We start from the raw sequence: 27008 nt of genomic DNA, 5'->3' as shown, positions 1-27008 counted from the left end.
AATCCTTTGAGTGTGTACCCACCTCTTTACCTCTTTTTAAGTTTGGTCTGGACCCAAGGTATACATTTGCCAGTGGTGCCCTGGTCATGCCTTGTATTCCTGCTCTAGACTGATCTGAATGTTGTTTTGAGAAGACACTGATCAGCAATTATCTTAATAAGACAAACAGAGACACAGAAACCTCTCCCCAGGCATCTCTGTACACAGTGCAAATCAAATGAAGGTGATTATAGTTATCAGTTGTGGCACAATTTGGCCTCTTAGTGTGACATCCTATTAGTATGACGTGGGTGTGGGGAAGTAGCTGGAGCCTCCAAGGAGTAGGGAATGAGGAAATGTTATTTTTAAAAGAATGTTTGGCTCTGTCCGTGTTTCACTGTCTTTGTCTCAGAATCTATTTCTGTAGCTCTATCTATCTTTGTCTATCTCTGTCTTTCACCCTCTGTGAGCATCTTTCTCTTCTCTTTTCACAAACATGCATACATACTGTTTGGAAATAAAGATTCCTGCTTTCTTTCCCCAAAACAAAACCAGAGAATGTTGTGAGCCTTTGGAGAACAAGGGATGGTATAATGTGCTCTGGCCTAGGGGTCACAAGAGATCAGAGTTCTGCTTCTGGCTTGGTATTTGGGCAGATTGCATAGATGGTCAAAGCAACTTCCAAAGATTCCTTTCTTGCCCAGTGGTACAATGGAAAGAGTTGTGGCTCTGCTAGCTAGCATGCAGGTCAGAGGATGTGGGTTCAAATCCTGCCTTTGACACTTTATATATGATTTTGGGAAAGTCACTTCATCTCCATTGGGACTCAGTTTCCTCATTCATAAAATGAAGGTTTTAGGGGTTTTTTAGATGATCTTTGATATGCCTCCAGATTTAGATATTTGATCCTCAGTTATCTAGGGTTTAGGGCATGTACAACAGGATGTAGCTCAATCCAGCATGTAGTGGGTTTTCACCACTGTTCTGCTGTCAATCCTGTGTCTCTGCTTGACAGTCCTGGACATTACCATTTCCTTTTCTCTGGCACTGGCAGAGGGTCAGGCATCCAGCTTGAGGTATCTAGGTGGTGCAACGGATAGAATTTCAGGTCTGGAGTCAGAAGACCTGAGGTCAAATACAGGGTCTAGACATTTACTAGCTGTGTGACCTTGGGTAAGTCACTTAACCTCTGCTTGCCTCAACTGTGAAATGGGGATAATAAGAGCACCTACCTTCCAAGTTTGTAGTGAGGATCACATGAGATAATATTTGTAAAGTACTTAGAACAGTGCTTGGCACATACTCAGAACTATATTAAATGCTAGCCATTATCATTATTTTTGTTAATAATAATAATTATCTGAGTAAACTCCATGGAGCTCAATTGTAAGCAAAAGGGGAGGCAAGTGTATGTAGTAGAGTAGAAAGGGCATTGGAATTAAAGCCAGAACACATGTATTTGAGTCTTCGCTTTGCTAGTTACTGTTTGATCTTGAGTTAAGGCACTTTGCCATTTGGGGCCTCCGTTTCCTCATCCATGAATCTGTGGGATAAGGTCATTCAGCCACTTAGTCAGTGAACAGGCAATTATTGAGTGCTTACCATATGCTAGGAACTCTGTTAAACACTAGGGATACAAAGAAAGGCAAAATACAATCCCACTCTCAAGGAGCTCACATTCTAATTGGGGAGACAACATGCAAATCACTGCCCATACAACATACTTACGGTATAAATCAAAGGTAATCTCAGGGGAAAGGCTTTTGGAAGGAGAAAGAAGGATCCAGAAAAGTCCTTTTGGAAAAGGTGGGATTTCAGCTAAATTTTTTGTTTGCTTTTTTGTGAGGCAATTGGGGTTGACTTGTCCAGGGTCACACAGCTAGTAAGTGTCAAGTGTCTGAGGCCAGATTTGAACTCAGGTCTCCTGACTCCAGGGCCGGTGCTTTGTCCACTGTGCCCCCTAGCTTCCCCTTTCAGCTGAATTTTGAATGAAGCCAGGGAATCCAGGATGCAAAGGTGAGGAGGGAAAGTATTCTAGGCATGAGGAATGAGGAGTGAGGAAATGGAGTGCTACGATGTGACAGGAATCCAAGGAGGCCAGCATAGCCGGAACATAGAGAATGTGGAGGGGAGTAAAGTGCAGGAATACAGGAAAGGCAATAAGGGGTTATGTTGTAAAGGGCTTTAAATACCAAGCAGCATTTTATATGTGATCCTTGATGTAATAGGGAGCTAATAGACAATGAGTAGGAAGGTGAAATGATCAGGCCTCCACTTTAGGAAAATCACTTTTGTAGCAAAGTCAAGGTTGGATTGGAGAGTGGGAGACCTGAGGCAGGGAGATGAATGAGAAAGCTATTGCAATAGTCCAGGTATGAAGTGATAATGGCCCATACTAGGGTGAAGGTTAAAGTAGATGGCATGAATAGAGAGAAGGGGACATATTCAAGAGATGTCATGATGGTAGAAATGACAATTTGTTATTCAGTCATTTCAGTCGTGTCTGACTCTTCATGACCCCATTTGGATCTTCTTGGCAAAGATACTGGAGTAGTTTGCCATTTCCTTCTTGAAGAAATGACAATACTTAATTTAAAATGACAATTAGATTATGTGGGGTGTGTGAGTGAAGAGGAGAGGATGACATCAAGATTGTGAGCCCAGTAAATGGGAGGATGTTGATGCCCTCGACAGTAATTGGCAAGTTGAGATGAAGGTAGGATTTTTTGGGAAAAGATAATACGTTCTGTTTTGTGCATATTAAGTTTGCAACACCTACAGAACAACTAGTCTGAGATGTCCAAGAGGCAGTTGGCAATGTGGGACTGGAGCTCAGGAGAGAGATTAGAGTTGGGCCTATAGATCTGGGAAACATCTGCATGGAGACGATATTTGAACCCATGGAGGCTGATGAAATCACTGAGCAAGACGGTATATAGAGAGGAGAGCCCAGGGCAGAGCCCTGTGGGACATATGCCCTTAAGACTTTCAAGCATTTTCTGATCAAGATGGTTATGCTAAACTGCAGTTCTACCTTGGAGAAGGATTCCTTATCTTCAGAATGCATCAAACTACTACTACACAAGACACTACTGTGTCCATATTCCTAGCATTAAGTGGAAAACAGAGATGCATAAGATGTGATATCTGCCCCCAGGAGTCTCACAAGCTAGTAGGGAACATGAGATACCTATGCAAACTAGTCTTCTGCAATTTTCCATCCTGCACAAAAGCATGTACACACCATTCCTTCCTGCATTCTGTGCTCTAAGAACTGTCATCAATCAACATTACAATTGCCTCTGTAAAGGGGGAGTCAAAGGAGTACCCAGTCGTTTCACTTACCCTCTCTAGGTCTTCCCAGACCAAAACACACCCTTCCTCAGCCACCACTCCCTTGTATATGTAGTCTCCTCTTGTTAGGAGGTAGGCTTCTTGAGGACAGGGACTGTCTTCCTTCCTTCCTTCCTTCCTTCCTTCCTTCCTTCCTTCCTTCCTTCCTTCCTTCCTTCCTTCCTTCCTTCCTTCCTTCCTTCTTTCCTTCTTTCCCATATTTTCATAAAAACATCAGTGTAAGGGGCAGCTAGGTGGCACAGTGGATAAAGCACTGGCCTTGGATTCAGGAGAGCCTGAGTTCAAATCCAGCCACAGACACTTGACACTAGCTGTGTGACCCTGGGTAAGTCACTTAACCTCATTGACCTGCCAAAAAAAATCAGTGTATAAGTAGGGCTGTCAGGGTGGTACACAGTGCTATCTCTGTGTGTTACAGGGGAGGAGAGATAACTTGGGAAAAGAAAATCAGAGAAAGCCTTAGAGGCAGTTAGATGGCACTGTGGATAGAGTGCTGGGCCTGGAGTCAGGAAGACCTGAGTTGGACAATGGCCTTAGACACTTACTATGTGACCCTGGGCAGATCACATACCCTGTTTGCCTCAGTTTTCTCATCTGTAAAGTGAGCTGGAGAAGGAAATGGCAAACCACTTCAAATGGAATCTCTAAGAGTCAGACATGACTGAAAATGACACAACAGAAGGAACAGGGTTCTTAGGTACATGCAGCACTTCCACCCCCAGATTTGCTCTTTGTGTAGGAGTGAAGAATGCTGATGAGTCTGAGCTCATGGACCTGGCCTCCCTACCCCTGGATGTCACAGTTCACAATGTCCAGGATTTCCCTCTCCTTGGCAACCTGACCAACAGACTCATCCGACTCCTTTGCTGGAAGATCCAAGAGAGAAGTAGGCGCAGGGACCTAGGTGAGGGCATACATTTGTCGACAGCTTTGCCCCCTTGTCCAAGCAGTGACCTCACTGTGGAAATGTGGTATCCACTAGACAGCAAGACATTGTATCAGTGGGTGATGGAGGGAACTTCTTTTTCAGTCCTTTTTCCCTGCCAGCTCCCAGTTCTAGAAATGACCTCCAGAGGGAGCTGAAGGAATTGTTAATGGAGAAACATTTTGGAGACCTGTTTTAGGGTGGGTTTTTTTCTGTGTTTGAGGAAGTAGCATATTGAAGGGAGTTAGCCCTCCCCTGCTTCCCCTCCCCTACACTCACCCACAGGTGTCCCGGCTAATAGATGGCTCCACCCAAGCCCTACGAATTTGATTGTATCGGAGGTGACAGCCACAGGGCTCCGCCTGGCCTGGACCCCTCCTCTGGAGCCTGCCAGGAAGTACAGGATCGTGTATCATCCCTCCAGAGGTGGCACACCCAGGGAGGTAAGAGGAGCCAAGAGAACAAGGATAATCAAAACCTGCAAATAATGCAAAAGATTCATCTGGGCCTTTGGTTGGAACCATTCACTCGTGGCAGAGCTCAAGTTCACATTTGCCTTCTTTTTGTCCCCCTCATGGTGGGATAAGGGGTGTCTGAACAAAGAAGACAGTGGTTAGAAGGGAAACCAGGAAGCAGGATAATCAAACATCTGGCTAAGCATGCCTAGTTCATCCACTCTTTGTTTCTATTCATTTGGTATAGCTAGAGTTAGTCCTAAAGTTCCCAGATTAGGGGTTAATTTGACTGATATAACCCTGGCTCTAATCTGTCCCCAGGGCCCTTACAATAGAATAGCCTCTAAATCTTGGCCTCTGAGTCCTACTCTTGAGCATAGATTAGTTTTCCAGGAGTTGGATTCTCATGAGTTTGGGGTTCTGATGAATTAAAGTTTGTAATTTTAAAAATGATGAGCAGGATGCTATCAGAAAAACCTGGAAAGACCTACATGAACTGATGCAGAATGAAATGTGCTGTATACAAAATAACAGCAATGCTGTAAGATGATCTGCTGTGAATGACTTGGTTATTTTCAGCAACGCAATGATCCAAGACAACTCTGAAGGACTTATGAAAATTGCAATCCATCTACAGAGAAAGAACTGATAGTATCTGAAAACAGATCGAAACATAATTTTTTGATAGCTCCTTAAATAAAGTTTGTAACATACACTAAAAAAAATCATAGGACATTAGAACTGGAGGGGTGTTTAGAGATTATCTTGTTCCAACTCCTCATTTAACACATTTTTAAGTTGGGGCCCAGAGATGTTCTATAACTTGCCCAAGGTCAATGAATAGGAGGCAGAGCTAGGGCTAGAATGTAAATGTCTTGGGCCCAGTGCAATAATTTTTGACTACGTGCTATATGGGAGGCCCTCTCCAGCCCCACTATTGCACTGGAGTCAGGTTGTTCTGTCCTCACCTCTTTCTCTTGCAGGTCACAGTGGAAGGGGCTACCTCATCTGCCCAGCTGCTGGATTTGACTTCCAACACAGAGTACTTGGTTACAGTGTTTCCTGTGTATAAGAATGGTGTTGGAGAGGGGCTCCGGGACATTGTGACTACATGTAGGTTAGGAGCAGCTCTGTGCTTAGGTCTTACCTTTGAATTTAAAGAATTGGACCCAGGGACCTTTGAATGTCAAGGAGCTCTTAGCTTCTTCTCCAGGCTTTGGGAGATTCATTATAATGCCAGATCTTATGAGAGGATCTAGTCCTATTCTAGAAGCCATATTGAGAGTTGTCAAGGGGGAAGGGCCTAGGACTGTGGATTGGGGGGGCTCCTGCTGACTGCTGACTTGCTCTGTTTGTTACCCTGGACAAGATGCAGCACCTTTCTGAGCTTCAGTTTCTCCACTTGAAATATCATAATTATGCAGGTGGACCTCAATTCATACAATAGAGAAAGCATCATGGTATGGTGCAAAGAGTAACCAGACTTGGGGTCAATAAACCTGGGTTCAAATACTGGGTATGATGCTAGCCATCTGTGTGGCTGTGGATAGCCCACATGATTCAGGCTAAGTTTCCTCATTTCTAAAATGGGGACGCTACTTGTATTGTTTCCCTCACAGGGAGGTTATTTGGAAAGGGCTTTCTAAAGCTTCAGATGCTATAGAAATTTAAGTTATTGCTGTCATGTAAAGAATGTTATTGCCATCTCCTCATCCCCGACCCCAATTCATCCCCTTTGTTTTGTTTTTTGTTTTTGTTTTGTTTTGTTTGTGGGGCAATGAGAGTTAAGTGACTTGCCCAGGGTCACACAGCTAGTAAGTGTCAAGTATCTGAGGCCGGCTTTGAAGTTAGGTCCTCCTGAATCCAGGGCTGGTGCTTTATCTACTGTGCCACCTAACTGCCCCCAATTCATTCCATTTGTAAGATTGATTTCCATTATGAGTTTTCTTAATGTGGGGCCCACCTGTCCTGCCTCTCTGACACTGTGCTCTCCTTGGACAGTACCATTGTCTCCACCAAGCTCACTGACCATTTCCAGCGTAACCCACAGTAGTATCCACTTGACCTGGCAGCCCACAAATAAAGCTACCCACTACTTGGTCCACTGCACTTCATCAGCTTCCCCTAGAGAGCAGGAGGTGGAGGAGGAAGAGGAAGGTGGTAAAGAGGTATGTGCCAACTTGTTCCTCAGGAACTCTCACTTGAAGTGCTTGCTAGGGTCCTGAGGTCAACCCAACCAGTAACTTTTTAGGGGTGCTCCAGACCAGCCCAATCTACAGGAGGATATTGTAGAAATGATGGTGGAGAGCTTCTTTTTATAAGACCTGAAACTAGTTTAACCCCCTTATTTTAGAAATGAGGAAAGTGAAACCCAGAATGAGAAAGTCACTTGCCCAAGGTCACACAACAAGTGAAAAGCAAATAATGGGAAAGATGGTAGTGGAGAATTGGGGAGTCCTAGGGTGAGGGTGATGAATACTCAGCTTGATCAAACCTCCCACCACAATAGTCTATTGGGGTCTTATGCTCTAGGTTCGAGTGGGGGATCCTGAAGTTCTGCTGGAAGGTCTGGCTCCCGGCACAGAGTATAGCATTGCTGTGTATGCCCTCTTTGGGGAGGATGTCAGTGAGCCTCAGAGCATCCGAGTCAAGACCTGTGAGTGACACCCTGATGATTCCTCTTTCATAAATCCCCTGTTTCTCCCTTTTTATTTCTCCTTTTGACTCCACCCCCCCTCCAAACTTTGGACAGCTCCCTGTCTTTCCTCCATCTTCTCCTTAAGAGGCATTATCCTCTTACAAAAGGAAAGTGGTCAAGGAATATATCATAGAGGAGCAGGGGAAGGATCAAAACAGAATATTTCCTTTCAGATTTGTCTCCTTCTTGGTCAAATAACCCCCACAATCTAACACAACCTTAGTATATTTACTTAGAAGACACATTCAAAGTTATATATTAGAACCCAAATCCTCACAGTCCCTGACTAAGTACATGATGCTGAATTTGTAGTGTCCTTGGAACTCCCCAAACACCTGAGCTTCTCTGAGGTCAGCCACAGCTCTGTGCGAGTTCACTGGGAGGCATCATCACGGGGGGTGCGCATGTACCATGTGTCCTATGTCTCACTGGAAGGGAACCAAGCTGGGGAGGTGAGTGTCTAACAGAAGAATATGATCTCAGTCATGGTAGGGCAAATACCAGAGGGTCCCATAGTACAACCTGAAGGCTTGGATTTCTTTCCTCATTTCCTCTGAGATGAGTGACACTCATTTTTTAATCTAGGTGAGTGACATAGAATGACAACTTAGTGGTCACCTTGGGATGATGGAATGAGAAGCCTGGAGTAGGGGGATGGGAAGGGAAGCAGTAGGAAACAGTACAGAGAAGGGAAGGGCCAAGATGCTGCTGATAGATACCTTAGAAACTAGAAAAGTTTTTAGCTTAAATGTAGTTGTGCCTTAGAAATGTGACTTACTAGTTCTAAGCTCCCTGGTTTCCAGTTCCTCTTATGATAATTTTTTAAATCATTCAAAGCTTCCAGCCTTCCTTCCCTTCTTCCCTCTGTCACACACTCTCACAGGAGATTCTGTGCTATTTCTAGTGTTTATTTACAAGGAAATGGAATAAATTCAGAAGTATCACCATGAGGTTATGTGTGATCAAAGTGCATGAAGGAAATCTACTTAGAAATACAGATAGCTCCTAAGCTTATGAGTGCTATATAATGTCTGGGTTCTTTCAAGTTTGTCTGGGGTTCAGTCCCTGTGGACTGTCTTCTAAGGAAGACACCTTCACATGACTCATGCATTTCAACTACTCTGCTCTATTTCTAGGACTGTCTTTGCTGTGGCCTGACTCCACTCAACTTTTGACTTTCTTTGTTAATCCTATTGTAGAGTTTTACAATCCATGCCAAGCACTCAACCAATCAGGAATTACCACCTGTGCTTGACTAATCCATAATCTTGGTCAGTATAGTTCCATGTACACCCTAACTAACTAGTTACAGCCACTGGGAAAGGGGAAAAGAGGTGAGTCATCATATATGCAGGTATAATCACAAGGGGCTTCAGTTGACCTAAAAAAGAAAAAAAATACTCCAAATATCAATGGAAACATACCAAGACAACTAGAGACTCTGCGCTGCAGGTTTTTTCCACAGAGGAATAATACAACTCCACAGTTATGGAGATGTACCCTCATCCATTATAAACTGTATTTTGTGAGCTCTTTTCTGCTGAAGGATGTCTGTGAACTTCAAAATACATCCTTTTGCCTGGTCTCCTGGGAATGGGCTGACTGATTTTGGGAGGGGTAGTAAATTTCATGGTCATCAGGTGAGGTGGATGCCCCATCCTCTCTGGGGGTGGGAGTGACTGTCTATAGCCTAGACTGCTGTAGAAGCCTAGAGCTTACCTTTACCTTGCAGATAGATGTCTCCAGGAATGCCTCTTCTGTCAAACTGACTGCATTATCCTCCTCCACCTCATATATTGTCAGTGTCACATCAATCCACAAAGAGGGTGATTCCTCCACACTCACTGGACGAGTGACCACACGTGAGTGAACAGAAAGTAGTGAGGTAGTGAGATCTCTCCAAGACAAAGGACAAAGCATGTCTCTGATACATCTCCATAAATAGATACAATAGAGCGAGGAAAAGAATGTTGAACTTGGTATGGGGTGAACTGGATTTATCTGTCATTAAACAGTTGAGTGATCACAGGTAAGTCATTTAATCTCTCTGAACCTCAGGTTCCTTGTCTTTAAAATTGGGATAATAAATGTTTACCCTTAAATCCCTATATAAATATAAGCAATTATTACAAGTTCCCTGCTGGCCTTGGGGAGAGAACTCCTTTCTGAGGATATAATCACAGAATTTCAGGAATCTAGATTCAGAGATGCTTAATAAATATTTGTTGAATGAAACCAAAATTTGGAAAGTCAGAAACAGAACATAAGATTATGGAACAAGATTCTAGAAAAACAAGGGTAATTCCTTGGAAAATAAGCTGTCTTTATCCCAGTCTGCATGATGGATTCTCCTGAAATTTTGGGAAAGACAGAAGAAAGGGATGACATGAAAGGGTATATGGAAAAGTTGTCATCTCACAGATCTACTTAACCCCTGCAGAGACAGAAGCCTCTTTTTGTCTCCTATCCCTATGCTGACTCCTATTCAAGGAATCTAATAATGATCATGAAATCAGTGAATTATGAAGATTGCTGCCAGGCCCTGGATTCCCAGGCTGCTGTCTGTTTGAGAGCTGTAGCATGAGTCGGGGCCAGATGTTAGGATACTGTTGAGCTCCCCAGCCATCTGTTGTGCCCCTACTCACAGGCAGCTGGAATCAGCAAAGAGGGGGCAGGACTAGTGGGCATCTTAATCACAATACTCAAGGTCAAGAGTTTTCCTCCTTTTTCTGCCCTTTAGGAAAAGTTCCAGCCCCAAGCCACTTAAAAGTAACTGAACTGCCAGGGGATGATGTCCGGCTGGAGTGGGCTGCTGCAGCAGCCTCTGGTGTGGTGGTTTATCAGATCAAATGGATGCCCTTAGGTGAAGGAAAAGCCTATGAGGTACAAGTATAAGAAGTGGGGTCCAGGTGGGGAGCATTTCAAGGAGTAGAGTCTGATAGATCTCTGTCTTACAAAGGAGACACAAGAGACCCCCCCCCCCCGCCACTAATTATCCCATGATGGGAAGACCCATTGACAAAGCTGGGAACTCTCTGGAGCTGGCCAGAGCCCTCCCTAAAGGCCAAGCCCAAGGACCAAGTATCCTTGAGTTAGACAACTGCTGCTCCTTCCCTGGAGAAAGAGTCAATAGAGTGGAGTCACCATCTTTCCCCGGCCTGGACCAAATTTCACCAGATTCTTTCAGTACACGTCTTCCTGCCCTGCACGGGAGGAATTCAGCCTTAAAAATTAGAAACCCCCAGAACCAACATCTCTTAATTGAATCAATCTCCTCAGTAGATAACACACAGATGAAATTAATCAGTCCCAGTATCTGGGAGAATGTAATCTTTATTTCTTATTCCCTCTTTTTTTTCCTCCCAACCCAGATTTCTGTCCCAGGGAACCTAGGCACTGCTACTTTGCCTGGTCTAGGGAAGCATGCAGAATATGAGATCTCCATCTTAGCCTATTACAGAGATGGGGCCCGCAGTGACACAGTGTCCCTCCGATATACTCCAAGTAAGTGATAAATTCCCCTTTTTGATCATTGAGGAGAGACTGCCCAAATAAAACTAGAGCCACAGCTCAGAGTCTATGGTGTATACCTACTTATATATAAAATATAACCAGAGGCATATTGAAGCCAGAATTAGCAAATGCTACAAATCAGGGCTTGATTGTTTTATTAATTATCCAGATTTAACAAAGTGATGGAGAAAATGTTAATAATGGAGATTACACTTAAAAGTCATCATGAATGCATTTTTTTTCAGAGAGCTGGTTGTTAAACATTTACCAGTGCACCCCAGAATATACCACCTACATTATGATTATGGTGTGTTGATCACCATTATATATTCCATTATACACTAGTGGAAAGAGAGTAGGGTCATGGATAACACAATATCTAGGAGAATGTAATCTCCATCACACACTCTCTTTTGATGGTTGTGTAATACTATAATAAACCAAGGTATGCTGGTAAATATTTAACAATTAGCTCTCGGAGGGAAAAAAGCCTATTCCTGACACATTTTAAAGTTTCGTCTGCATTATTAATAATCATTAGGACAATAAATTTATCCCTGATTTATATAACTTTTGGAGGGGGCAGGGCAATGAGGGTTAAGTGACTTATCCGGGGTCACACAGCTAGTAATTGTTAAGTGTCTGAGGCTGGATATGAACTCAGGTCCTCCCAAATCCAGGGCTGGTGTTTTATCCATTGCATCACCTAGCTGCCCCAATTTATATAACTTTTGAGGTGTAGATGCTCATGCTGAAAAAGAAACAACAGACTGACTTGAGCTGGCTCCAGAACACCCTTCAATTATGTCTGTTGGACTTTTTGATATCCTATATGATTCTCTTCCCCAACCCTGACTTCCCCTCCCCCCATCCTACTCCAACACTGCCTTAATCCCCAATGACTCAGATGGATACCAAATTGAGGTTATTCCCCACACAGGCAGACATTTGGAAAAGAAGGCTCTGGAGTTTTCTAGATTTGGTGGCAAGGTCAGTCTAAGGTTAAAATTATGCCCTAGCTCATCCACTAATGAAATACTATGCACAAATAATAAAGCTTTCATTGCATCTTGGCCAAAAGTTTTCTCATTTACTCACTGCTTGACCTTGAGAAAGTCCTTTCCCTTCTCTGGGCTTCCATTTCTTCTGTGAAATGAGGGGGTTCATTTAGATGATCTCTAGGGTCTCTTCCATCTCTGAAGTTCAATGTTTTCCAAAAGGATCTTGTATAGTTCAGGAGGCCAATAGGCTAATTGGCTCCAGGGCACTTAATTTATAGCATGGACTTTGTCTAATGAATATGACTGGTCTATGGTCAGATTTTCCACTTAACCTGAACAGTAGGCGAAGCTTTTTCTGAGCATATAAGTGCTTACTCACACAGGGCACTTAGGAAAATAAGAGGAATCACTCTGTCTGAAGACTGGTTCTTATGCTGGAGATGGCAGATGATGTTTAAAGACCTTATCCCCCCAAAGGTTCTCTTAATTAATATTTTCTGCCTAATGGTTTCACGGCCATAGAATGGATGTAGCATGTTTGTAATCTTGCATCCTCTGTACCCTTTCTCCCTTGGTCCCTGGAAGAAAAAATTGCACTGGCTTTTCAGGAAGATTCCTATGAGTGGGAGCCTAAAGGTACTGCTGGTATTGGGAAAATAGCCCTGATTTCAAGCCCATGACACACGGTTGTCTATAGATTACAGGGGCTAAGACGTATCATATTGTATAAGCTCAGGTGGGTGGCCCAGGAAGGAAATAATGGCAGAAGAGTCTCTGAAGAGGTTGTCCTAGGGTGGTTGGAGATGGTTGGAGATTTCTATATCTACCGCTGAGAATTTAGTGTCTTGTGATGTCACGGGACCCTCAAAGGACCAGGTTGATGTACTCATTCAACTAGCACCTACTATATACAAAGCTCTGGGCTAAGGACCAGGAGAGTTACAGAGAGGGAAAAGACACAATCCTAGCCTTCTGGAAACTTGTAATCTATATTAATATGTTGCTTACCAAAAGTCACATAGAGAGCTTGTTGCAGAGCTAGAATTAGCACCTAGGTCTAGACTCTGCTACTACTTTTATGTGTGACTTTAAATAAGTTATTTCTGAACCTCAATTCCCCTATTTGCAAAATGATTATCTCTAAGGTCCCTCCCAGATCTGACATTCTATGAGTCTATATGTCTGGTTGGGCGAAACAAGATACACACACACACACACACACACACACACACACACACGAGAGTTAAAGTAATATGCTTTTTTGTCTTGTTTTGTTTGTTTGTTTGTTTTTAGTGAGGCAATGGGGGTTAAGTGACTTGCCCAGGGTCACACAGCTAGTAAGTGTTAAGTGTCTGAGGCCAGATTTGAACTCAGGTACTCCTGACTACAGGGCCGGTGCTTTATTCACGGTGCCACCTAGCTGCCCCAAGTAATATGCTTTTGATCACTCAGTTTCAAAATCTCACAGCCACTCTTGACTCTTCCCTGTCCCTTACTCTCATGTCTAATACAATATTGCAAATATTGTTGATTCTACCTCCACAATATCTGTTCCCCACTCTTATGACCATCACCCTACTTCAGTCCCTCATCACCTCCTGCTTGTACATTAAATTAATTAATTCCCTAATTAAACTCCTGAGATGCAACAGAGTATGGATCGGTTCTTTGCTGCTTGTGCTAACTTAGATTTGACAATTAATGCCCCCCCGCCCCCGCAAGAGGTTCTCCACCATGCAGTACCACACCATCCATATGCAGAACTATCAGTTATAGGAAATGGAGAAATTTTGAATACCATGGATAAGTTCACTTACCTTGGCATTTTACTTTCCAAGGATGTACACATAGATGATGACGTTGATACACACACTGCCAGAGCTAGCTCAGTGTTTGGGAAGCTCTGAAAGAAAATAGGGGAGAGAAGAGTTGTTAGGCTGTCTACCAAGCTGAAGGTATATAGAACTGTTGTGCTGACCTCATTGTTGTATACCTGTGAAGCCTGGACAGCATACTAACACCATGCCAGGAAACTGAATCACTTCCATTTGAATTGTCTTAGGAAGATTCTGAAGATCACCTGGAAAAGATAAGGTACTGGATAGTAAGGTCTGTTCTCAAGGTGAACTGACAAGCATTCAAACTCTACTGCAAAGAATGCAACTCTGATGGGCTGGCCATGTTGTTCAAATGCAAACACACGCTTGCCTAAAAGACTTTTTTTAATGGAGAACTAACAAAAGGCGAGTGCTTAGATGGAGGTCAGAAGTGACGCAAAAACATTCTCAAGGTATTTCTGAAGAGCTTTGGAATCAAATGTGAAACATGGGAGACACTGACACGGGACTGCCCAGCATCACATGCCCTCATCAAAGAAAGAAGGTGCTGTGCTCTGTGAGCAGTAGCTCAAAAGAAACATGAGGCACAAATTTAGAGCCATCTCCACTCCAAATGTTCATTTGGACTATTTGTATCTGACCTGTGGTAGAACCTTCTAAGCTCACATTTGGTCTGATGAGTCAGTCAGCATAACTGGTCCTCTTCTATGACAAAAGACATTAACCACCCCATGAAATTCCTAATTTCCTCCTTTCCTATCCATTCTTCACTGTGTTATTGAAGTCATCTTCCTAAAGCACAAGTCTGACCATATCACTCTGCTCAAGAAGCTCTGGTGCCTCCCAGTCATTTCTAGGATCAAATACATGCTCCTTTGTTTGCCTCTTCACAGTTAGAATCAGGGTTGGGGTTAGAGTTAGACCTAGGCAAAATTATTGCTCAATGCTGCCCAGCCCTTCCTTTAAAATGTCTTAGATAAACTCATTTACTCAACAGTATGGATTAAGGGTGAGATCTTTCTCAGGGGTGTTTCCATTGAAAAAACAGGAGGTGGAAGAGGGAAATGCTTAATGAAAATGAGTGAATAATGGCAATCTAGGTCTTATTAAAAATTATTCATGGGGGCAGCTAGATGGTACAGTGGATAAAGTACTGGCCCTGGATTCAGGAGGACCTGAGTTCAAATTCGGCCTCAGCCACTTGACATTTACTAGCTGTGTGACCCTGGGCAAGTCACTTAATCCTCATTGCCCCACCAAAAAAAAACCAAAAAACCAAAAAAAATTATTCATGCACTCTGCACTCCAGCCAGACCAGCTCACCTCCTTACTTGCTGTTTCCTCAACTCAACATTCTGTCTCTGACTTCCATGTCTGGAATGGACTCCCTTCTTTCTTTTTTTTTTTTTTAACTTTTTAAAAGTGAGGCAATTGGGGTTAAGTGACTTGCCCAAGGTCACACAGCTTGTAAGTGTCAAGTGTCTGAGGCCGGATTTGAACTCAGGCCCTCCTGACTCCAGGGCTGGTGCTCTGTCTACTGCGCCACCTCACTGCCCCCTACTCCCTTCTTTCTTACCTTCACTTTGGGAATCCTTAGCTGCCTTCAATGCTCAGCTCATGGGCTGTTTCTATGGGAAACCTTCTTTGATCCCCATAATTTTTAATACTCCTCTCCCTCTCCCTCAATTTATCTTGAATATATTCATCAGGCAATATAATGTAATTATTAAAAAACTGGCCTCAAACTGGGAAGACTAGGGTTCCAGGTCTGCCTCTGGCACATACTGGCTTTGACTCTGGAAAAGACAACCTCTGTGCTCTGGGCAACTCTGTAAGTAGAATGTAAATTGCATAGGAAATGCAGACCTGAAAAGGCAATGCTATCATCTGGGAGTTAATGTACCAAAGAAATAATGAATTCAGTCTCTGTCCCATTTTTGTCTTCTTCCTTCTCTAAATAAAATGTAAGCTCTTTGAGGGCAAGGACTGTTTTATTTTTGTCTGATTCCCAAGTGTTTAGCACATGCCCTCCTTGTGGTGTTCAATAAGTGTTTGTGGGATTTGACTAAATCAGAACGTCACAACAATATATGCTTAAATGAAAGGGGGATCGCAATGGGTGGGAGTAATCAGGGAAGCACTCATTGAGAAGTGACTGAAGTTAAGCTCTAGTTTGTGGGATGGAAATAGGTAAGTAGGACAGCATTCTAGGTGGAAGGAACTGCATGAACAAGAAGGTACAGAGAAAGAAATAAGCTGCTCAGGGCAGCTAGGTGGCGCAGTGGATAGAGCACCAACCCTGGAGTCAGGAGGACCTGAGTTCAAATTTGGCCTCAGACACTTGACACTTACTAGCTGTGTGACTCTGGGAAAGTCACTTAATCCCAATTGTCTCACCAAAAAAAAAAAAAAAAAAGAAAGAAGGAAAGAAAGAAAAAGAAAGAAGCTGCTCAAAGGGTTGCCTAATAGATTTCCTTAAATCAAGGTACACCAGTTTTCTACCTCTCCCCTGGGACCCCCCACTATTCTACTTCCAGTGTAGTTCACATGTCACTGTCCCTTGTCCTTTTCATAAGATTGGTGAGATGACCCCATGTGTCTTAGTGACTCTTGCCACCTCTAGGCAGTCCCGTCTTCCTTTCCCAAAGTACTGTGTTCTCTGCTGCAGTGAGCAGGAATCCACCCCTGAACCTTGTGTTAGCCTCAGAGACTCCCAGCAGCCTTCGGATCCTCTGGACACCCCCTAACGACAACGTTCTGCACTATAGACTCACCTATGCCCTGGCCTCTGGCTCTGGCCCTGAGAAAACAGTAAGTTCAGGGCAGAATTGGGGAAGAATCATTCAACTGAGATTCTAGTAAGGTGGCCAGTACATTCCACTTTATAGAGGCTATCTTGTATATTGAGTCCTATGATAGGAGGTAGATGGGATCTAGTATGGGCTGGGCAAGAGAGGTGTGGGCTGGGGAAGGGATGTGGTGAGAAGTGGAGATAGGGCACTGCCCTCAAGGATAGGTGGAGCTAGTCTGTGGAAAGAGACACAGTCCTGCCCTAGGGGGTGGGCACAGGGGTTAGTCTATGAAAGAAAACGTAGCTCTACCTTTAGGGAGTCCTTAATCTGAAGGAAAAAGTGCATAACTGAACAAAGAGAACACTTTTCAATTAGTAATGATGAACAGAATGGAGACAGACATGTCCTTGCTTGCATGACAAAAATTCTTTCTGCTGGTCCCGGTAGATCATAGTTCCTGGCCCTGAGAACCACGTGACACTTCCTCTCCTGCTCCCTGGGACCAAGTACAAGGTTATGGTTTCAGCTGTCTACAGCCTGGGGGAGAGTAATGTTGTGTCTGCCATAGGAAGGACTGGTGAGTGCATCAACCTTACCCCCCCCCCCATTTCCAGGCACAGCTATCAATGGCTGATGAGCAGTAATTGATCTTGGCATTACACTGGTACAGTACTTTTAACTTCTTTCCAAACCTAATCATGTGTCAGGTCTCATTTGATCTTCCCAACAGTCCTGCGAAGTAGGGCAGGCCAGGAATTATTATCCCCATGTTAGAGATGAGGAAATCAAGGCTTCAAAATATTAAATGACTTTCTTTTGGTCCCCTAGCTGTTAAGTGGTGGATGCAGACTGATCTCTTGACTTTGGAGCCTAGGGCCCTCTCTATTATGCCAGACTTGAGTTTGCCTTTAGCATACTCTATTTCCTCTTGCTGAACCATTTCTTGCCCTTTTCCTGTCTCCTTCTGGACTCCCAATGCCCTAATCCTGCCAGAGTCCTTTCAGTGAGGGAGGAAAGACTTTGATAATCTCATGGTGTGGAGGACTAAATACTGTTTCCTTCCAAGGGTGTTTTCATTTTAAGAGGGAAACTAGAAGATCTTTACCATAAGGAATAAATCCTGGACATTTAGCAATTATGAAAAGGCCAAGGGGGAGAGATCATTAGGTATGTATATAAGGGGGAGGGCCCTTACTGTTGTTTTTTCAGTCTTTTCAGTCATGTCCAACTTTTCATGACCCCATTTGGGGTTTACTTGAAAAAGATACTGGAGTGGTTTGTCATTTCTTTCTTCAGCTCTTTTTAAAGTTGAGGAAACTGATGCCAGAAATGGTTAAGTGACTTGCCCAGGGTCACACAGCTAATTAAATGTCAGAGGCTAGATTTTGAACTCAGGTTCCTGACTCCAGGCCTAGTGTTCTATCCACTGAGCCACCTAGCTGTTCTTACTAGTGCCCCAATATTAATTCAAGCCAACTTCATTAAGCACCCTCTTATTTGCCAATTACTGTTCTTCTATTTATTTATTTAGTCATTTATTTATTTGTTTATCTATCTATCTATCTATCTATCTATTTATTTTCTGGGGCAGCTAGGTGGTGCAGTGGATAAAGCACTGGCCCTGGATTCAGGAGTACCTGAGTTCAAATCCGGCCTCAGACACTTGACACTAGCTGTGTGACTCTGGGCAAGTCACTTGACCCCAATTGCCTCACCAAAAGAAAAGAAAAAGAAAAAAAAATATTTATTTTGTGAGGCAATGAGGGTTAAGTGACTTGCCCAGAGTCACATAGCTAATACATGTCAAGTGTCTGAGGTCAGATTTGAACTCAGGTCCTCCTGAATCCAGGGCCAGTGCTTTATCCACTGCACCACCTGGCTGCCCCTGCCAATCACTGTTCTAACAAAGAAAAGAAAAAAATTGTTCTCTTTTAAGAAGCTGACAATCTAATGGAAGAGGTAAAATGTAAACTATGTCCAAATAAAATATAGACAGGATAAACTGGAGATAATCTCAGAGTAAAGGCACTAGCATGGCGGGGTGTAGACAAATCTTTCAGAAGCTGAGATTTTAGCAGCGAATCGAAGAAAGCCAGGGAATTCAGGAGACAGAAGCAAGAAGGGAGAGTATTTCAGGCAGCATGGAGGACAGTCAGTGAAAATGCACAGAGCCTGGAAATTGAGTGTCTTGTGGGAGGGAGGAACAGGAAGGACACCAGTGTCACTTGATAGCAGATTACTTTTATAAGAATACTAGGTAAAAAGGGACCAGGTTATGAAGGGTTTTAAAAGTCAAACAGAGGATTCCATATTTGATCCTGGGTATAATAAAGAGTCCCTGGAGTTTACTGAACAGAGGGGCGACATGATCAGACCTGCACTTTAGAAACATCACTTTGATAGCTGAGTGGAGGATAGACTAAAGTGGAGAGAGACTTGAGGCCAGAAGACCAAACAGCAGGCTACTGGATAGTCTAAGACTGAGAGCTGAGAGCCCAGACCAGGGTGGTGGAGGAGAAAAGAGGCTATATTACTATATGTAGGCAATCACCTAGTCAAACTACCCAGCCTCTCATCTTTACATGGGCCAGCTCTCTGTGTTATCTGACTATATCCTACCTCCATCTGATAATCCATTTTGGATGAACTCTAGCTTGTCAATGTCCTGTTTAAGTGTGAAGACCCATGTAATTATATTGACCAATTTTAGTCCCAAAGAGGAGATGAGAAAAGCATACCTCTTTTCAGAAGTGGAGAACTATATATGAGCATCATTGCATATACTGCCTGATTGGGTGATGTATTGGATAGTTTTGCTAAATTGCTTTTTTTAAAAAAAGCTTTTTTTTTAAACTTTTGTTACTAGGGATGGCTTGATGGATAAAGGTGAGGGAAGGGTTACATTTAGAAATGAAAGCATAAACACAAAAGCTATCAGTACAAATATTTTAAAAAATAAACACAATGACCAGGGAAAGGAATGAAAGGACCTTCATTCTGAACTATAGCGGCAGGAATAATGTGTCAGTCTGGATAACTGAGGTGGCATTGTAAATGCTAACATCACCTGGAAACTGATCTCTTCATTTCCTTACCCTGGCTCTCTCATCTAAATACCATTTTCCTTTAAAACAAAAAAACAAAAACCCCAAAACATTTTATTGATGTCTCTTCTCTTTTCATGAAAATTATTTCAACTTTGTTTAAATTGTTATTGTTCAGTAATTCAGTCATGTTGGACTCTTTGTGACCCCATGGCTCATAGCAGGTCAGTGCAGGGTTTTCTTGGCAAAGATTCTGGAGTGGTTTGTCATTTCCCTCTCTGTTGAATTAAGGCAAAACGAGGGTAAGTGACTTGCTCAGGGTCGCACAGCTAGTAAGTGTCTGAGGGTGGATTTGAACTCAGCTCTTCCTGACTCCAAGTCCAGTGCTCTATCCACTGAGTCATCTAGCTGCCTTCAAGGAAAAAAGAGGTTAAGTGACTTGCCCAGTCTCCTTATGTCAAAATACAAGAGTTAGGCAAAAAAAATTATGATGTAGTGATTGTAAACTCAGTGTGTACAATAGTCAGTGCTAGAAGTCCCCTGACATGAGTAGATAGGTACATTTTATTATCTGTTCTGTAGTACCTCCATTGATTTTCCTGATCATGCAGTCCAACTTTCTTCTAGTGATCTTTTAATTTACATTGTTATCATTATATAGATTGTTCTCTTAGTTCTCTTTATTTTACTCTGCATCAGATCATGCAACTATTCCCATGTTTCTCTGAATTTCTTAGATTTTCCACTTCTTACTGTACAAAAATATTTCATTACATTCATGTACTATAGATTTTTTTAGCCATTTCCAAGTCAATGGGCACTTATTTTGTTCAAAAAACATTTTCCAGAAGCCAGATACTGACAGACAGAAGCCCCATTCCGCAGAAGTAGCTGTTTGTTGTGTCCAAATTACCAGATGCTGCAGATCACAACCACAGTTCATGAGGAAAACTTAAGGTCTTGGGGATAGATTATATGGATGTCTGTGAAAATAATTGAGGAAATCAAATCTACAAATCACCCTTAACTTTTCAGGCACACCTGAGGTTTTATCTACAGCTTCCCTGGTCCCCAATTTTGCCAAGTTTGGTTTCTTGATAATTAAAAAGCAAAGAATAGCTTTCACTTGAAGTGGGACTGATTGGCCCCTTTTGACCTTCTTAATATGCTTCTATAGTTTCAGAGTTGAAAGAATCCTCAGATGTCCATCTAGTCTCCCTTCCCATCACATACAAGTATTGCCTCAATAGTATTTCTGAAGATTGGACATTCAGACTCAGCTCGAACACCCATAGAGATAGCAAATGTATTGCTTAATAATACAGCCCATGGCAGGGTGGCCCAGCTCTGCCTGGTAGGAAGTTCTTCCTTATATTGAGCAAAATCCTATCTCCCTATAACTTTCACTCTACCCTCTGGAGCCAAGCAGATCAAATCTAATTCCTCTTTCACTTGCCAGTCATTCCCATATTTTCCAGTCGTTTACATATTTAAGATAGTGACCAAGTCTCTCCTGCATCTTCTCTTCTTCAGGTTAAATCCCTCTAGTTCCTTTACCCATTTCTTATAAGACATCCAGTACCCTCTCCATGCTGGTTGCCATTTTTTAGCCAGTTTCCAGTTTGTCAGTGATCCCCTTAAAATGTAGTTCCCGGAACTGAGACCAATATGCCAGATTTGGTCTGACTAGGAAGACAGGGGAACTAGTTTTTGCTCATCTTATTCTAAATGCTATATTTCTACCAAGCAACATGGTATAGATAGGGGTAGCCTTACACATAGCCCAGCCCAGGGTTAGTATGCTTTCGCCCTTGCAGAGAAATTCTATCCCACATGAAATTTCTTTAACAGACCTTACTTTCCACAATGAGAGAGGAGGCTCAGAATGTGGATCGGGAGTAGACTGACTCTAGCTCATTCATACATGTGACTGAGATTAACAGCAGATTCAAGAGTGGGTTTTAAATTCCAGACGTGTCTGATCATTAATTGGTCTGTCTTATGAGATAGTCATCTGGCCATCACTCAGAGTGTTTGAACAGAGGCTGGATATGCATATAAGGAGGAAGTTGTGGAAGTGAGTGAAAGGAGTGTGGAGAAGGTATTTAATTAATATCTGAGTGACCTTGGCTTTGGTATGCTTCCCCATCATTGAAGTGAGGGGGTTGGACCAGGTTCTCTCTAAGGTTCCTTCTAGCTAGATTAGATTAAATCTCAGGTTCCTTCTATCATTCTGTAATCTCTAGTCCTATCTTTAGATTTGAGTTTTTGGTTTTTGTGTTTTTGTGGGGTAATGAGGGTTAAGTGACTTGCCCAAGGTCACACAGCTAGTAAGTGTCAAGGGTCTGAGGTCAGATTTGAACTCAGGTCCTCCTGAATTAAGGGCTTGTGCGTTATCCACTTCACCACCTAGCTGCCCCTGAGACTAAGTTTTAATTAGGTATGAATATTGCTTCCTGTCTTTTTCTAAACAGGTAGATGACTTTTATTTCCCCCAAAGTGGTCTTTTCGCTGTCTCTCTGCAATACCACCCCAGGTCTCCCTCTCTGTTTCCAGAAGAATGGATTTTGGCTATTCCAGGATGAATGGACTTGGAAGACTCATTCATTGGATGAAGTCTAAAAAAGTTGACAGTTCTCATTTGTGTGGAGGAAAGATGACTAATGACTAATATTTAGTTTTAGAATTTAGAAACAGGCTTAGGAAAAAAACACTCTTCTGGGCAGATATACTCAGGCTCTTAATGACCAGATCAGCAATGAGGTCAGCAGCCTAGGACCAACTGGTTAGTAGAGGAGGAAAAACTTGTAGACAATCTCCCATTTATGGATAACTGAGAGTGGTCTATATAGTGAATGAGTTTTATTTCAGAAAACATCCTGGACTCTTTAAAGGACTGCTAGTCATACCTGTGTATGATAGTATATATGTGTGTGTGTGTGTGTGTGTGTGTGTGTGTGTGTGTGTATGTGTGTGTGTGTATTCATATATTCTGGCTCTAATATTTGCTGTGTGACTACAGGAAAACAATTAAATCTCTCTGATCCTCAGTTTCCTCTATAAAATAATGATAACAGTTACATTTGCATACGAGGGCATATAAGGTTGGTAATTCCTAAACTCTAGGAACATGAGCTCTAAAATACTGTCTCAGTACCTCCTCATAACAATTCTTGGGCTGAAATACCTGGTTATCTGATTGGCTAAACTTGCTTCCTTCAGTCCTTTTTCTGTTTTTCTCTTAGCGGCTTGTCCAGCTCTCCGTGCCAACAGCTCTCTACCAGGTATGGAACCTGTTTATGTCCTGTTTCCTTGGAATGTGTACCAAGCTCTGATCTCTCAGACTCATCTTCCCTCCTGTTCTTGTTCCCGTATGCACAATGCAATCCCAGAATCTCTATCTCCTTTTCCTCCTCTTCTGTCTCTGTCTCTCTCCCTCTATCTGTCTCTTCTATGCTAAAGAATCTCTATCTCCTCCTCTTCTTCCTCTCTCATTTCCTCCCTCCTCTCCTCCCCTCTCCTCTGTCTGTTTCTGACTCTCTGTCTCTTTCTCTCTCTTACACACACACACACACACACACACACACACACACACACACAAATGCACTCACACACACATACACACATACACACCCCACCCTGTGTGGAATTTTCTTTCCAATCTTACTCTTGCTAAAGATGTTGCATATATAAGGGCTACTACAAATCAATAGAATGGTGGGGGTAGGAGTAGGAGGAAAGAGTATTTGGAAGAGGATCTTTTAAAACAAATTTACTCCTCTTCTAGGTTTGGAGATGACTGGCTATTACCTCTTTGCCTTCTGGAAGCTCTGATAAGCCAGAAACATGAATTCAGATTTCACCCTCTGCTTTATACCAATTAATATTTGAAATGAGGAGTGAGTCAGAATGCTTTGATGACTGGCTAAGACAGAGGGAAATCAGCCAGGTTGGTGTGATTGGCTCATAGTGAAAAGAAGAAACTTCTGAAAGTCCTGATAGGACTCTACTGAGTGAGAAAATAAGTGACATAAAGAGCCAGGAATGGAAACACAATTTTGATGGATCAGAAACTTCTATAATATATGAAACATAAGGTGGGACAGGCAGGGGTAAAATTGACTTTCCTTCCAAGCCTTACAGAGTCTACAGATATTTCACCTCTTTGACTGCATTTGGTACCATGTTAGGAAGGAAAAACTCGTTATGGATCTCTTTTTAACACACACACACACACACACACACACACACACACACACACACACACACACCAGCTTATTAAACTTCTGCTAGGGCACAGAAACAGATAATGTGTTTTTTGCACTGTAGGAATCTCATACTAGTAATTCTTTCTCTTCGGACTGCCTGGATGAGGAGAGGAAGGCACTAAGATGACTCTCTCTGAAGTGACTCTAGGCCCTTTCAATGCTTAGGGCCTATGGCACTGAGTAATGATGTCAGGGTAGGCCAAGGACTTGGCAACAGGTGCTGAGTGGCCCTATGCTCTGGATAGGGCTTGGCTCACATTCACAGGGCCTTGAAGTTGGCATCTTACTTAGCAAAACACTTGGAGAGGGGCAGCTTGTAGTAAGCAAGAAGACAAATAGAAGAGAACAGGGAGGCCTCCAGGGTAGGTCTGCACCTAGACAGATCTGGTACATGCTAAGATCATGCATATTAATACTATGCATGTTAACACCACTTGGGTCAAGGGAAAAAAAATCACAAAAAACTAAAGGAAAAGAATGAACCTGATAATGGGAAATTTCAAACCCTGCCACCTAGGGGATTCTCAATTTATCTCTCATTTCTCCCTATCACTCACTTTTTTTCTGTCCTCTTTCTCCTCCTCTTCCTCCTCCTCCTCATCTTCTTTTCCTTCTCCTTCTTCTCCTCCCTCTTTGTGTGTGTATGTATGAATGCATGCATGTATGATTATATGTATGTCTTTTTCCCCTCCATCCTCCTTTTCTCTCTCCCTCTTCTACACCTTGTTCTTTGCTCTATTGCCCATGCCCCCATCTCTCTCCCCATTTCTTTTGCCCTTCATGGTCTCTCTTAATCTTTATTTTTTCCCTTCTCCCTGATCATTTCCCAAATGTTCCAGGCTTTGACATGATGGAAGCTTTTGGCCTGGTGGAGAAGGAGTATGCATCCATCAAAGGGGTCTCAATGGAGCCCTCTGTCTTCAGTGGAACTCGGACCTATATGCTCTTCAGGGATGTGCAGCTGATGCGTCGAGCCAGGTAGGAGCAGGGCAGGCAAGGTAAGATGGTGGAGAGGGGGCTGGATTTGGAGCTCGTTAAGAGGATCTGTGTTTGAACCTGATTCTGCCATTTACTGCCTTTGTGATCCTGGGCAAGTTACTTAATCTCAATAAGCTTCAATCTTCTCATCTGTGAAGTGAGGGGATTGAACAAGAGGACCTTCTGAGGTTGTTTGCTGCTCTATATATGATTCTAAGATACCATAAGTCTGCTTGAAGGGGCTTCTGTATGGGCAATGCCAGAGGCCAAGAAAGGCCCCTACCTGGAAGGGCTGGGCCTTTCCCCTTTTCCCACTGAGAAGAACCCAAATGTGGAAGGTTCGGGTCAGTATATTTCCTGCAGTGACTCCTGAGCTTCAGAAAGACCTTTGTCTCCCTACTAGTCCCCCCCCCCCCATTTGCCTTCAAATAGTCTAGATATTCTGCCCTCCCCACTCCTGGGTTGCCAGTTCCCTGCTAGGAGCTGTCCCTAACACCCTTCCTGGGGTGGGTGTATCTGTCTTTGTGTTAATCTAGTGAAATCCATCCGGCTGCCCTCCCCCCAGAGCACACCATCAGCTTTCTCCTGCGTGTGCTTCCAGAGACACCCAGGGAGCCCTTTGCGCTGTGGCAGATCACTGATGAGACCTTTGAGCCCCTTCTTGGAGTCACCCTTGATGGTATTATTTTGGGATTCCTGGAGGGGCGGGGGCCCAAGCCTGTAGACAACCCTCCACCTAAATATTGTTCCCTCAGTCACTCTAAGCAATTAATCTGTGAATTGAAACTCATGAGAATGGAGCTACTTGCATGGCTGTGGAAAGCTGGGGCAGGTAATAATTTCCCATTTTAAGGGTCTGCCAAATAATATGTACAGCCAGCTCTTAAATTGTGTCAATATGCATTATCCACTGAAGGTTTTTGATTCCAGGCCAGTCTCTCCCTATCCTTCCCCACCCCATCACCCAAGGCAGACATCTGAGCAATCTCTTCCTTAACTCCAACCTCCCTCCCCCAATCCCACCTCTTTACACTACTATCCATCTAGCTTCAGTTAAAAGTCAAATAGATCAGTTGAAACTTTGCCTCCATGTCAAACATAATTAGGGAGGTGACACCATTATTTTTTAATGTGTTGTGCACTGTGCAACAAATATTTGTTACTTTTGAATCGGTCATTGTTTTGCAATATTACCCACTTGAATGAATAAAAGAATTGCCTGCAAACCTACTGTTTGCTTCTCTCCCCAGATTGCTTCCCAGCCCTCTTGCTCCATCCTTTACATAGTGTAACAATTGTGAGCACCTTCTCCACAATGAAAGTTCATTTTGAGGAACTAGTTTGGGAGTGGCTCATAGCTCCTTAATTCCATACCCGGTTATAGACTAAGGGTGAAAGGTGTGTCCAATTTGGGTCATCTGCTCTGTCATCATTTGTTTTTTTTCCCCCTACAGCTGGGAGAAAGTCCCTGACCTATTTCAATCGTGACCACAAGGCTGAGTTGCAAGAAGTCACATTTGATTTGCAGGAAGTGAAGAAGATATTTTATGGGAGCTTCCACAAGGTCCTAACTTTGAAGAGGGTCACAGCTTGGTCGCTGACCTGGGTTTTTAGCACAGGCCACTTGCTTCTTGGTCCTCTCCCATCCTGTTTCCTTGTTATGGGCCCAATTGTCTCTGACTCTGCCTTGCCTGAAACATTTCCTATACTGCATTTCTAGAGAGCTTTTTACTTTTTGTTCATATCTCTTTACATTTTATGCAAATCTTCTGTCTTCATTAGCTAAATGCTTTACTAAGTGGGGCATGGTGCGGAAGGGAGGATGACTTACCTATGATAATAATTGTAAGTGGTGAAGCCAGGGCTAGGATTGTGAACTCCAGAGAAGAAAGAACTGGGCTCTTGTCCTGGCTCTGTCATCCATCAGCTCTGGGATCTGCACCAAGCTGCTTCCCAGGCTGGGTCTGTTCTCCTTTTGTACAATAAGCAGTTTAGATTCGATCAGGGGTTCTTAATCATTTTTTGTGTCATGGCCTCTTGGGTCAGTCTGATGAAGCCTCTGGACCCCTTCTAAGAATATTTTTTTTAAATGGAAAGACATGCTGTTTCAATTAGAGGATATTAAAAAACAGATGTAATTTTTTTCCCCATCCAAGTTCAAAG

General features: G+C 43.0%; 1 protein-coding gene across 1 annotated transcript in view; it reads left to right on the top strand.

Moving 5' to 3' along the window:
• COL20A1 (collagen type XX alpha 1 chain) overlaps positions 1-27008 on the top strand; it is a 76057-nt gene that overhangs the window by 24499 nt on the left and 24550 nt on the right. The window contains exons 9-23 of the mRNA XM_043986075.1: positions 4073-4237; positions 4544-4701; positions 5697-5826; positions 6715-6881; positions 7246-7369; positions 7724-7863; positions 9144-9273; positions 10152-10294; positions 10783-10915; positions 16432-16574; positions 17003-17132; positions 22845-22883; positions 24707-24845; positions 25382-25524; positions 26300-26409. Coding sequence (XP_043842010.1) covers positions 4073-4237; positions 4544-4701; positions 5697-5826; positions 6715-6881; positions 7246-7369; positions 7724-7863; positions 9144-9273; positions 10152-10294; positions 10783-10915; positions 16432-16574; positions 17003-17132; positions 22845-22883; positions 24707-24845; positions 25382-25524; positions 26300-26409 — 1994 coding nt within the window. The remainder of the gene's footprint in view (positions 1-4072; positions 4238-4543; positions 4702-5696; positions 5827-6714; positions 6882-7245; positions 7370-7723; positions 7864-9143; positions 9274-10151; positions 10295-10782; positions 10916-16431; positions 16575-17002; positions 17133-22844; positions 22884-24706; positions 24846-25381; positions 25525-26299; positions 26410-27008) is intronic.

The sequence above is a fragment of the Dromiciops gliroides genome, chromosome 2, assembly GCF_019393635.1.
Source record: "Dromiciops gliroides isolate mDroGli1 chromosome 2, mDroGli1.pri, whole genome shotgun sequence".
In the NCBI taxonomy this organism is placed as follows: domain Eukaryota; kingdom Metazoa; phylum Chordata; class Mammalia; order Microbiotheria; family Microbiotheriidae; genus Dromiciops; species Dromiciops gliroides.
This window is presented reverse-complemented; position numbering and strand designations above follow the sequence as displayed.